This window comes from Monodelphis domestica, chromosome 1 (genome assembly GCF_027887165.1).
Source record: "Monodelphis domestica isolate mMonDom1 chromosome 1, mMonDom1.pri, whole genome shotgun sequence".
Taxonomy (NCBI): domain Eukaryota; kingdom Metazoa; phylum Chordata; class Mammalia; order Didelphimorphia; family Didelphidae; genus Monodelphis; species Monodelphis domestica.
In genome coordinates this window covers 295206455-295220583 of record NC_077227.1, presented here as the reverse complement: position 1 = coordinate 295220583, position 14129 = coordinate 295206455, and the positions used below count along the sequence as shown (strand labels likewise).

Sequence of the window (14129 nt, the reverse complement as noted above, 5' to 3'; positions counted from 1 at the left end):
TATATTATGAGCTCTTTGAAAGTACCTACTTTTTATATATATTTGTATCTGTAGTGATTTGCACAAAGTAGGCAGTTAGTATATAATTGTTCATTTGTATTGTTATTTTTCTTTGGCAAAATATCATTATTATACTATAAACAGTTCATATTTTCTAATAACCTACAGCCTGTTCTGCACTGAAAGTGTAACATGATTCAAGCAGGGACTACTTAAATCTATTTGTTCAATTACTTGGAATTTTGTAAAAGAATCTAAATTGATTATTAATATTAAATTAATATTCACAGCAGTACTATTTGTTGTAAATACAGCATTTGTTGCACATTTCACACATTTTCAGACTTTTGACAGATTGATCAATTACAAAATCACCTGATGATTTTTTCTTTTTTTTTCTTTTACAATATTATTTGTTACCCCTGAGAGAGAGAGAACTACTAGGGTAACCACAGTGATATTAAAAACAAAATATATCAATAAAAAGATATTAAAATGAATCAAAGGCATCTATTTTAGTAACTAACTTAACAATTGTATCTTCTAAGAAAACAACTTCAAGAAATAAAATTATTATATAATGATAAATTGGTAGTATCAAATACTAGTAGCTGAAAATATAGCTTTAATAAATCTAATTCTTAATGAAAATTTAAGGAATATTGGGGATTCTGTTCAGGATGCAGTAGGTAGACATTCACATATAAAAAGTCTTTTAAGTAAGGAAAAGAAACAGAGGCAACATTTCAGGTTGTAGAAATCATGATTTTAGAACTGGCCTGATAAATGCTGCCTTTAACCTAGATTACACACAGGACAGAAGAAAGATAGAGAATCTGGTTGCTCACCTTTTTTTTTTTGTTTTTCTCTGTGATATTATTATTTGTTAATTGCTTTTGAAATTCACTATAAAATCAGAGAATTTAAAAGAAAATAGTATGCAAATTTTTGTTAGTCAACAGTCAGCTGGTTTAAATAATTACATATTGAGAACCAAATATAATTAGATCAACATAATCTATAAATTAACTCATTTATAAATAAATATATATTTTGTATTCAATGCACATATAAGGTGTTAACATTCTATTGAAAAATAAAAAATAATTCCATTTAGCAATTATTTTAAATGTTTTATATCGGTGTCGCGATTTTCAAGTTGGTATCTATTATTATGCCAATTATAATTATAATTTGGCATGTGATTTTAATTTTTTCTATATTTTGAAAGAAGAAATGTTTTACTTTGCTATTTTCCAGTTCACTTGTTTGCCGGGTAGTGAATTATTTTTACTTTTTGCACATCAATACAAAACCGAGGCATAATTTTTTAAACCGATTCTCTCCCCTTTCCCCCGGTCTTCCCTTCTCGCCTTTTTTTAGCACTTTAGAAAAGGGCCGAAAATTTTTTTCATGGGGTGGGGGTGGGGGCGGTGAACTCTGTATACAGATCTGAAAGCGGAATCTAACAAAGCCTTTTCTCCTTCTATCTTCAAGTATCCTTCTTCCCTCCCTTCCTCAAATGATCCAGTAAGAAGCCTGACCTTGTCTCCCAAAGGCTCTAAAACTTTACCCGTGGTATGCTTTAGCTAGAGGTACTAGAGAACAAGCGGAAGAGGCACGTGCTGCGTAGAATTCCCCAGAATGCCCTGCAACCTCCGGGAAAGATTACCGGCGCAGGAGGCTACAGTGGTTGTGGTTCCAGGGCACAGGCCGAGCCACTGTGAACCATGGCTCTGGCTTCGTTTGGTTATACTCCACTTCCAGCGTCCCTGGGCAGTCCCGCGGAACAGGCGAGCTTTCGTAAAGTTTCGTACTAAGTGGCCGGCACACTTAGTAGCCCTGTAACATGCAGCAATTTCTACGGAGGAGCCGAGGCTACAGAGCGACAGCCAGCAGCACCTTGGAGGAAGCGGTGGAAAGTAGGTTGCGGCGCTGACCCCTGGTATGGCCGGAGATCTGAGCTCAGCGCTCTAGGAAAGTTCGATCGGCTGTTGGGAGACATCCATCCAGTGGTTCGAGACCGTTCGACGATATGCTGTCCCGAAAGAAAACTAAGAATGAAGTGTCCAAACCGGCCGAGGTGCAGGGGAAATACGTAAAGAAGGAGACATCGCCACTGCTGCGGAGTGAGTCCCTGACAAGTAGGGGAGGGGGCTGGGGTGTGGTGGCGGCGCGGAGAAACTCTTCGCCCTTCATTGGGAAGTAAAGGCAGTTTTCGATCAGCTCTACGGTCCCTTCTGGGCCTAAAGCCTGGAATCTTTAGGCTTGATTTCTCCTCACCGAGAGGGAATAGAACTTGGGAGCTGGGAGGAACCAGGGAGGGTTGAGAACGTGTGTTTAGAGCTGTGTGAATAAAGACTTGAGTCGAATTTGTGCGGCATGTCGGGCTGGAACCTGGGGCTGCCAGCGGTAGGCAGGAAAGGAAAGAAAGACCTGGAACAGGAGCGGCAAAACCTTGTTTTATCAATGTTTATCAGCAGTGATCCTCTACTTTTGGCCCAAAACGAAAAGGCCTTCTTATGACTGGGGTTTGCCTGGTTACTTCTCTTGGTCTCCTTGACTAATTTTACTTTTTTTTTTTAAGAGTCACAGGTTTTAATTATGTCTTTTGTTTGTTTTGCGAGTATTCACTTTCCAAAAATTAACTTAAGACTTAGTATACGGAAAAGAGACAATCAAAACCTTTTCCCTGGGGCAGTGACATGTTTACATGTCGCCCTCATGTTTAATAAAAGACAAGATAATCATGTAAATTGTGATAATCCAGGGAGTTAACTATCCAGATGTTTCAATTATAAGTATTTGGAAACTGGTTTCAGCTTAGATATCTAGTTAAAAAAGCAAATTGCTTTTTAAAGGTCTGCCATGTGCCAGGTAAGTATTGATATAAAAAGAAAAATGAATTGGCCCCTGCTTTCAAGGAATTTATATTCCATATGTAAACTTACAGATAAATGAAAAGGAAGGATTTCAAGAAAAGCATTAGCAGATGGAGAGGTGTCACTTGAGCTGACTTTTGAAGGAAGGTTGGGATTCTAAGGCATAGAAGAGGCGAGAGGGACTTTTAAGGTATAGGACACCCATTGCAGGAGATGGAATATCCTGTATAAAGAACAACAGCAAATAGGCCAGTTTGATTGGATCATAGAATGCATAAGTAAATACATGAAAAGCATTTATTGAGGCATACAATGTGGCAGTTACTGCCTGCCTACCACTGGCAGCCCCAGATGCTGGATATACAACTACAAAAGTGAGACATTCAGTAAACATAAAGTGCCTGCTTTTCAGTTATTTCAAACTCTTTCTGACCCCATTTAGGGTTTTCTTGTCAAAGAGACCAGAATGGTTTACATTTCCTTCTCCAGCTCATTTTACAAATGAGGAAACTGAGGCAAACAGGGTTGATAACATGTCTGATGTCTCATTTGAACTCAAATCTTCTTGACTCCAGGCCCAGTGCTCTATTCACTGCACCACCTTGCTACCCTTATTAAATGTCTGAGGATAAGAAAGTTTCTGCCCTCACAATCCAGTGGGGGGGGGGGGGATATGCAGAATACTATGTACAAAGAAGTATACAGGCTAAATAGTTAATAATAAACACAGAAGACACTAGAATTAAGGGATATGGGGAGGGAAGGAAAAGGGAATAAACATTTATATAGAAATCACTATGGGCCAGTGTGCTTAGTTCTTTACAAACAAACAAACAAAAAGGCTTTTAACAATATGCATTAAATTGGGATTAAGAAAAACTTTCTATAAAGTGAGATTTTAGCTGGAATTTCAGGAAGCCTTTGAAGCCAAGAGGTAAAGATGAAGAGGGAGTGCATTCCATGCCATGAAAATGCTGAGAAAAGAGTATCCTGTTTGTGGACAGCCTGTGTCAGGGAGGTAGGTTGTAAAAGGCTTTGAACAAATCCCTTTGGATAGACTGGAATAGGGAGATTTATTGCAAGCAGAGCAACTTCATGTCAAGGTGAAATCAGTAGGTCTTGGCAACAGATGGTGAGAGGTAATGAGGATGACAACCACATTTTAGTGCTTGGGGTTCTGAGAGAATGATGAGAAGTCTGGAAGGTGGAGTAATGGGAAAAAGATAATGAATTCAATTTTAGACCTATTGAGTTTAAGATGTCCATAGGATATCTATATGTGTTGTAAGCATTTGGAAATGTGACACTTAGCCATTAGCGGAGTGGTTAGGGTTGTATAATTAAATTTGAGAATCCTAAGCATAAAGATGATAAGAGAATCCGTAGGATCTGATGAGATTATCAGTAAAGTATTATAGAGAGACTAGAGAAGAAGTCCCAAAACTGATCTCTCCATTAATCCAAAGATTAATGGGTCTGACCTGAGAAAGAGCAGCAATATATGTAGGAGGAGCATTAGAAGAGGGCAGTGTTCTGAATACTTAGATTGAAGAGAGAAGAAGGTGATCAACATTGTCAAAGATTTCAGAGGAGTCAGGATTGGAGGACACTGGATTTGGCTGTTGAGACATTGTTGTTAAATATTAATGTGAGATCAGTTTTGGTGGAATTATAAGTTCAGAAGAAGCTGGATTGTTGATAGTTAACTAGAGAGTGAAAGAAAAGGAAGTAGAAGCATCTTTTATACGTGACCTTTTTGGAAAAGTTTAGCCACAAAAGGTTGAAGAGATATGAGATTAGTGAAGATGGAAGGATCAAGTGAGAGTTTCTTGAGGATGAGGAGACCTGACTGTGTTTCAGACAGGATGGAAGTATAGTCAATAGACAAGGAGAGACTAGATAAATGAAAGAAATGGCATGATAGAGGGGGCAGTCTTTTGGAGGAGATGGGATGAAATGGGATCATTTGTGTAGGGTTTGTCTTGGCAAAGAGAAGGACAACTTCATTTGAGAGGTGAAGGTGAAAATGTAGCCATACTCATCTGAATGATATTAGATGAGGAGGTGGAGAAGGGTGAATGGATTTAATTTTTTTTTTCCCAGTAAAATATGGAGCAAGACTCAGTTTGAGCAGGAGGGGGAGGAAAAGTCATGAGGAGGGACGAAGAGGTTTGCAAAAACATCCGTGGAGAGTGGTATAGTAATTTTAGGAAAGTAAGAGGGATTGCCTATTAGTAATGAAGCCACAATTGTAGTTGTGTAACAAATTTGTTTTGTTATTTCATTCAGAACAGGTGTGTGATTTTCTTCTTTTGAATGCACTTGTATAATGATACACACTGGGAGTTTGGAGTAGCATAAGCCTGAAGTTTGTCAGGCCTTATGATAAGGCACTTAAGAGAAGAGAATAAGTTGAGTTTAACAGATTTGCCAAGGAGTTAAGATTGGAACAGGAGGCCAGTGCAAAGGTGCCTAGTGCCTAAGAGAGAACTAAGGGATTTGAGATCATATTGTGGACAAACAACAGGGTTTGGTAATGGAAGATAGAGGGAGGGGTAGAAAGCCAATAGATTATAATTAGATAAGAGTTCATTTATGGTTGATGGCAAAATAAAGGGTATGATCATCTTTGTGTGGCTTGGGGGACATGGGACATGGATAGATTGAGGAATTGTAAAGTTATTAAGTTTGAGGGAGGGCCAATATATGAAGTCCCCCTAGTATCAGGGCAAGAATTAGAAAGGAAAGATTGTGAGCCAAGTACTGAGGAAGGAAGGGGAGGATCCTTTAGGTCTATAGACAACAAGTATCAGGATTTTGATTGGGAAGTAGATGTGGATTGACCTCAAAGTATGAGATTTTTCTGATTGTTAGTAGTAGGGGGAAAACCTAGAAGTAACAATAGGAAATAAGGAATATTCCAGTTATCCCCCTTGGATCCCTGAATTCAAAGGAATGAGTTCAACTTGGTCTGGAAAGTGTAACCATAAAGGCTGTGTCATCAGAAGATTGCCTTATTTTAATGACAACTAGAGGACAGAAGGAATGGAAAGGAAAAAGATTTAAGATGAAAGCAAATTTGCCGCTTGTTGATCAGGAATTCTAGGACACAGCAGAATGAATATTTGGGACTTTGGGGTTAGGGGTTGAAAAGAATAGGAATAAAGAATTGGGTAGTGGAGGAAGGGGGATTGAGTTGTAGATGATGATCAACCTGGGTTTAGAAGGATTAAGATGTGGAAGGTGTCACCAGGCAAGATGTGACTGCCCATTCTATCCCCTTTACATGACCTCTTTCATCAATGTCCCTTACCTATGAATTGACATGAATATTATTCCCCCTAGTCTCAAAAGAAATAATGCAAGAGCAAAACACCTGTACCCTAATTCGCCAAAACATCACCAAAAGATCAGACCCTTAAACCCAATCCCCAAAAGACTTATCATGGGTTAACTTTTACTTAGGTACATAATTCTCAGTAAAACCACAGCTACAGGCCAAGCCCAAAACTTTCTCATGAAGTCAACACACAAATCAATCAGAGAAGCCCAAACAATAAGTAAAAGTGCATCAAGCTTCAATATGCCTCAGTGACTCGACTTCACAAACCAGTAACTTGCCAGTGGGAAACTCCCTTGTGAAACCCTGAGAAATGATCAGTCTAAATTTGAATTGTGTTCCCAGTACCCCTTAGCCTCAATGGTATGATTGTTGAATTGTCTTCTAAGAACTGTTGATTAATTATTCCATTTTATTAAAAGCAATATGTAATTCTCCTTGATTGTTTATAAGCTCAAAACTTCTCACAGGGTAACGAGAAAGTCAAGCCACCTGTGATGAAATCAGTTATCTTGTGTGCAACCTTTATTCTGTCTTTAATCACAATACAAAAAATTAGAATGTTAATCAAGTGATTTGTTAAAAGTTAATGTATCACTTTTCCAATTATCTCTCTTTGATTTTGTGTATCTGCATGCCAAAAAAATGGGTATAAAAATAAAGATCAGACACTGGGATAGCAGAGCAGCTCAGAGATGCAAAACAGTTCCATGGCTGTAATGATTAAGCTGTCTTCCGTTTGTTATTTATTTTATTTTACTTATTTTGACTGATTGTTTGCCACCAGTTGGGAAACCTTGGAGTCGTGGGCAACGGTGGACTTTGCCCATGGCAGAGCAAGATCTTGGAGCTTAAGTAGTGATGATACTCTCCTTCCAGGTAATGCAGGACAACAGGCTGGATGTTTGAGCTCTCTCCCAACTCCTTAGCAGCTGGAGAGAGTCCTAGCCTTCAAGGATCTTTTTTTCTAATAAAGGGAGTCAATATATAAAATGAAACTAGAAAGGGAAGGGAATTTTTGGTTTGGAGAGTCATAAGAACAGTGAATACTAGAACAAAGTAATTCAGCAAAGCTTTATGTAGAGGGAGCAAAGAGAGATGGGAGACTGTTGGCAGGGAACTGGCAGTGGAGTGGGGGATGGAGGAGTAAGGGAGAGTGAGGGGGGAGCTGGAAACCAGTGGATGGATAGGGGTCTCCACCTGGCTGGAGAAGGGGGCAATCTTTTATAGCGTGATTTCTGGGATGAGGTAAACTATTGCTTCTATTGGTCCAGGTGAAGTTACTTGGGTCCAGTTCTTTGGATGACCCTTAGAGGGTTGGCTTTGGGGGTGGGGGCTTTTGGTTCCCAGGCTTGTATAGTCCTTAGTATGGTACAGACGGTTTAACTAAGTCCAGAACATCATGGATTTGTCAGGTCACAGCAAAGGAAGTAACAGTGCCCAATGGACTGGAGTTCTAGCAGATGCAGGGGAAGGTGGTGCTATTGATCTCAGTAGGGATTGGGGAAAGATAGGTCTTCGCTCCCATGGTTTATCATGTATTGACATAACCTTTTCAGACACAGAGATTGCATTGATTTGATAACTGAGCATGAGATGGAAAGGGGCAGTATTGGTAGAAGTGGTAGGCTACTTGGTCAAATGGTAAGGTTGCTTAGTTGGATATGCAGGATGATATACAGGCTGCTAGAGATGCTAGAGTGTGGTTAGGTGAGTTTGCAGAGCGGAAGAATTTGTATTTTAATCCAGAGGTTATAGATGATCACAGGAACTTGTAGAACATGGAAAGGAAAAGGTCAGACCTGTGTTTTAGGAATATAATTTTGCCATGAATGAGTAGGAAGAGACTTGAGTCAGAGAGACCAATTAGGAGGCTGTTTTGTTAGCAGTGGGTGATAAGGGCCAGAACTAGGGAGATGGCCAAGTAAATGGAGAAGGGAGAGTGGTTTTGTGGTGGTAAAATTGATAAAAACTGGAAACTTAGAGGGAATTAGAATTGAGGAGTTACATGTTTTGAGTTAATAATACTATGGCTTCCCTGCAATAACGTTTATCAGCTTAGTATGGATGCTTAACGCTGCCACTAGGGAGACAAATAGATCACATTTAAGGTTTATAAAGCACCCAAAATAACTCTGAAATATTGTGCAATTATTATCTATTCTCTCTTTGTTGGAGGGAATCAAGATTCAAAGAAGCATAGCGATTTGCTAATTATCACACAAACAATAATTATCTGAGCCATCCTTTGAACTCATATCCATTGGCTGAAAAATCATTGCTGTTTTTACCACATATCATCAGAGAAAATGAAGTTTCTGTAAAATTTTCTCCAATGACGTATTCGATTGTTTCTAATCAATTGCCCACAACAGCATTAATATTTTTATCACAAAGTAGAGAAAAACTACAAAATCATTTTTATTGGGATTTTCCTGGCAAGATTTTGGTTAATAAGGTAATAACTCCTCTTGAATTTTGAGTTAAAATAGCCTCCGAGGTTTAGTTTCCATCTAATTGATCAATTCCTAGGAAGTTTTGGGAATTTTTAGTTAGGCTCATTCCCCCCCAACCCCCTTTAATCTATCTCCTCTTTTAAATACAATGTTATTTCCTTAGCAAACTTGAATGTATTTTTAAATGTTAAAATATTTGGGTAAAGTTCATTACTGAAATAAAAGAAACTTCAAACCAGCAGATAATTTTATAATTTTCCAAATTTTCTCTAAGTCTTATAGTAGGGTCATTGCAATAAGTTGTCATGTTAATTTAATTAATACCATTAATTAATACTATTGTTGGGACTTGCTTTAGAACTATGTTGTTGTTTTTCATAGCTTTGTATCTTTTCAATTCCTGCACTCATATACCAGTCTAATTTCACTAATAACTTGTGGTTTGTTACATAGTAAGTCCACCTATTATTTAAAAATATATGAAATAATGAACTGTGCCATATAATTAATTAACTGCTTATATTGCTACAATTACAGTGGGGAGAGATGGTAGAAACATGATTAGAATCATTGGGGAGGAATTCCAGTAGAGAAGATTTTGTAAAGAAAAACTTTTTAATTATTAGAGCTGTCCAATAGTGAAATGGGTTGCCACATTAGTAAGTCTCTTATCACTGAAGCTCTCCAGGCACATGCTGATTGATCACTTGAGGACATTGGAGTAAAATTTCTACTCTATGCAGTTCCTTCTAGTACTTAGTTTGATCACCCACTCAGGTCCAATTATTCAGATCTTCATTTCTGTTTCTATGAGTCAGAAAGCAATTGTAGCCTATTAATCTGATAGTTAAGCTCTACTTTTCCCAAAAGTGAACAAAAAATGAGCAGAAATTTAGCTTTCATAACAGTAATTTCAGACCTTAAAAAAAATTCTATTCAGCACAAGTGACTTTCTGAAAGTCATTATTCTCATTACATTTGTGTTGAATTGTAATTTTCTTCAAGGCATTGTTTCAGATTGTTCCACGTATCAGTTTTATATAAGATTTTGATTTTTCAAAACTTTGTGAAGTAGACCCACTTTTGTATCACCGATTACCTACACTGGTGACTTTTACATTTTTATTTTTTTTTTAAATCAACTTCATAAATACAAGAGGAGTTCTGATGGGATTAGGTTTAACTGGATTGGTCTGGATGTGCCCGAGGCAAGGGTGAGACTGGAGTCCTATGGAGGGACCCAGCCAAGGCCCAGTGTCTCCCTGGCTTCCTCCCCACTGTCCAAGCTGGATGCTCCGAGCCCGGCGCCCCGCTGCTCATAAGGTAGACCCTCCAAACCAGCACCTTTGCCCGCTCAGAGGTTCCCACTGCTGCTGGGGGCTCAGCCCTCAGGGTTGTGGGGAGGGGTCCTGAGATCTTCGCTCTGCCTTCCCCTTAGCCCTGAGTATTCTCGAATTCAGGCTTTTGGGGGACGTACCTTTTGATTTGAGTCCAGAAGGAGGGTTCCCCGCTTCTGTCCTGTTGTTCAGATTGAATTTCGGTGCCCTAGGAGCATTCAGTCTGTATCGGTTAAGGAAGGGTCTTCCACAAGGTCTGAACTTTTGCTGCTTGCTAAGCTGCCATCTTGACTCCGCCCCCCCCAAATATAAGATAGAGGGGGAATAAATTAGATTGCAGTTTGTCTGAAAATGATCAGTTAATTTAGGGGCTTTGGAGGATTAATAAGCTTGAGTCAGCAATGTAATATGATATTTTTTATTTCTACTCCAAGTGCCTAGCATTTTGCCTGCTTGGCACAATAGCTACTTAATAAATGCTTACTGATTGATGGTCATTTTTGTCCTGCCCTTTCTAATACAAAGGTCATTTTCCATGACCGATGAAAAAACAGAATTAAATTAAGAACAGTCACTGGTTTTCTCTCAAATTAAACTTATTCCACCTTCTTGGAGCAGCAGTCCTATGCTTATTTTGACTCTCCTCTTTTCCCCAATATCTTTTTTTTTTAAACCCAGAATTTCTGTATTTTGCTCAGGTTATAGAAGGGCACTGTTTATTCACAGTCCTGATTCTATTATTGATTAGCAAGGGAGTTTTGGCCTTCACTGTTTGTGACTCAAGCTGGTTTATACCATTCATCCCAGTCTCCCTTAGGCATCATGGAGCCATCCTTCCCCTTCCCCATGGTTCACTAAATTGGTACTAGACTTTGTGCAGAGACCTGATCACCTTAGTTCATTTTAGTTCAGAATTCCAGAGAGCGAGAGATCCATCAGCCTCAGCCTTCCCTGTAGCAGGGATTACAAGTATGTTGTCATCACACCTGGCTATGATATAGTTTGGTGGTGGTGGTGTTTGTGTTAAAATGTAATAGTACAGTCATTTTTTTTTATTAAAACCCTTACCTTCCGTCTTGGAGTCAGTCAATACTGTGTATTGCCTCCAAGGCAGAAGAGCGGGAAGGGCTAGACAATGGGGGTCAAGTGACTTGCCCAGGGTCACACAGCTGGGAAGTGTCTGAGGCCAGATTTGAACCCAGGACCTCCCATCTCTAGACCTGGTTCTCAATCCACTGAGCCACCCAGCTGCCCCCAATAGTACTGTCATTTTTAATCTAAGAAAATGACAGATAAAATACATTTTAAAGTAATGAAAACAATTTGGATGGCTGTGTTTAGAATTCCACAGGACTTTTGATTTTCCTGCTTTATGAGCCAAAGAAAATTATATTAACTTTATTTATTAGTGATTCTAAGTGTTTTTATAACAAGTAAATGTGATAAGTGAACTTAACATATAAGAAGAGTTCTATAGTCCTTCTATAATCCTTTTTGTTATCTTAGCTTTCCATATTAGGTGTAACTCATTCTTTATTTTAGCATTCCTAACACCATTCATTTTTATATCATGTTTTTTACTATCTTGTCAACTTTTGTAATAAAGATTTAAAAATATGTAGGGTTAAAAAGTCAATCAAAATCAGCACATCAACTATTTCTGTTTATTTATATCCAAGCCCCTACCTCCACAAAGAAGTATGGAAAAATTTTCGCAACTCTTTCCAGGATGAAGTTTGGGTGTTTTAAATATACAATATTCCCGATGATCTTTTATCAAATGAGGTAACATCTGTAAAACACTTAGCTTAGTGCCTGGTATTATTTAAATGTTGGCTATTATTATTAGCTATTTTAAGAACCCATTCAGTTACACATATATGATCTTATAAATCTAATTTCAAAGTCTTACACTTGGGTTAAAAAAAATCTCACAAATATAATTTGGGAAGGCATAGGTAGGCAGAAGTTAGAAAAATATGCACTCATTTTAGTAGACAGAAAACCCATATGAGTCAGTAGTGTGATATGGAAGCCAAAATAGTTGCTGCAGTTTTGGCCTTCACTGAGAGACATAGCTTCTAGAAATAAGGAGGTGATAGTTCTCCCTGTATTCTGCTCAGTTCAGACTACATTTAAGGTATATGTTAAGTTCTGGATATTCTGATTAGGAAGATCCTTATTATGCCAGATCCTAAAAATATTCAGGAGATGTAGCCAACATCTTGAATTGATGATATCTAGCATTAAGAAGAAAATTAAAGAGAGAGAGAAGAGTTAGCTTTTTTCAAATATTTGAAGAGCTATTTTGTATAAGAAAAAGAGTTGATTTTTTTGATCCTAGAAGTCAGAACTAGGAGCAGTTGATAGAAGTTTAAAATAGGTAGTGCTATTAGGTTTGTTGTCAGGAGGAATTTCCTCACAGAGCTATGTAAAAGTATAATGGATCATTTTAGTTCTTCTTTGGAGGTCTTCAAGTAAAGATTGTATAGCCATTTAATATATTTTAGTGGTGTTTCTTTTTTGAGTTTTTTGTTAGGCCAAATGGCTTTTCATTTCTGAAATTCTGTGATTCTTGATCTCAGTGTGTATTAACTAGAATCAGGTAATGGATAGGGGAAAATATTACCATGGGGCAGATTTTATTTCATGTGTAAAAACTTCTTAGCATTTAGAGTTCTCCAAAACTGGAATAGTCTGTCTCTGAAAATACTTCATTCCTAGTTAGTAGAGCTGTTTCAGGCAAAGATTGATAGATTACGTGCTAGGAATATTTTAGAATTATTTCATGCTATTGGTAGGGGTCGAATAAGTGATTTCTGAAGTCCTTCCAGTTCTTAGGATTCTGAGTGTATAGGGTGACATATCCAAAATAAAAATTAAAAAAAATTTTAACCTATTCTAAAATAATGCCTTTTCTTTTGTGAATGAATGCAAATAGCCCTTGTCAAAAGCTAGTGTTTCCATATTTTGAAGTAGTAATTTTGTTGTTATTACAGATCTTATGCCTTCATTCATCCGTCATGGTCCAACGATTCCAAGACGAACTGATATCTGTCTTCCAGATTCAAGCACTCATGCCTTTTCAGCTGGGGATGGAGTAGTTTCCAGAAATCAGAGTTTTCTTAGGACTCCAATTCAGAGGCCACCTCATGAAATCATGAGGAGAGAGAGCAACAGACTATCTGCACCTTCCTACCTTGCCAGGAGTTTAGCAGATGTCCCTCGGGAATATGGTTCTTCTTCTCAGGGTTTTTTAATGGAGACCAATCCTGCTGTTGAAAATGGTGACTCTAGTTCCTCTTTTTATTATTTGGATGATTTTTACAATAGTCAGAGGAGGCAATCACCTGGAGATCGTGTACATGAAGACTACAGATATGAATACAACAATGATCTCTTCCAAAGAATTCCACAGAATCAGGGGAGGCATGTGTCAGGTGATTCAAAGTACAAATACTGCATGTGTTTATTATTATTATTATTATTTTTTAAATTTTATTTGGTCAATTTCGAACATTATTCCTCGGTTACAAAAATCATATTCTATTCCTCCCCCTACCCCCCTGCACTTCCTGTAGCAGATGCGCAATTCCACTGAGTATTACTGTCCTTGATCAGAACCCATTTCCATGTTGTTGGTGTTTGCACTAGGATGTTCATTTAGGGTCTATATCCCCAATCATACCCCCCTCAACCCATGTAATCAAGCAGTTGTTTTTCTTTGGTATTTTTACTCCCACAGTTTTTCCTCTGAATGTGGATAGTGTTCTTTCTCATAGATGCCTTCGGGTTGTTCATGATCACTGCATTGCCATTAATGGGGTGGGATTCGATTGTATCACAGTGTATCAGTCTCTGTGTACAATGTTCTCCTGGTTTTGCTCCTTTCACTCTGCACCAATTCCTGGAGGTTGTTCCAGTTCACTTGGAATTGCTCTAGTTTATTATTCCGTTGAGCACAATAGTATTCCATCACCAACAGATACCACAATTTGTTCAACCATTTCCCAATTGAAGGGCATCCCTTCATTTTCCAATTTTTGGCCACCACAAAGAGCACAGCTATGAATATTCTTGTACACGTCTTTTTCCTTATTATCTCCTTGGGGTA

General features: G+C 38.1%; 1 protein-coding gene across 5 annotated transcripts in view; it reads left to right on the top strand.

Annotated features, from left to right (window-relative positions):
• Window positions 1-1528: 1528 nt before the first annotated feature.
• Window positions 1529-14129, top strand: part of SAV1 (salvador family WW domain containing protein 1) — a 144297-nt gene continuing 131696 nt past the window's right edge. Inside the window, exons 1-2 of one of the 5 annotated variants that reach the window (XM_007473223.3) lie at window positions 1533-2129; window positions 13015-13455. In XM_007473223.3, the coding sequence (XP_007473285.2) occupies window positions 2036-2129; window positions 13015-13455 (535 nt within the window). In that variant the 5' untranslated portion in view covers window positions 1533-2035. Of the gene's footprint in view, window positions 2130-13014; window positions 13456-14129 lie in introns of all 5 variants that reach the window. The other 4 variants (XM_056821100.1, XM_016425056.2, XM_001362306.4 and 1 more) reach the window with 4 other exon arrangements.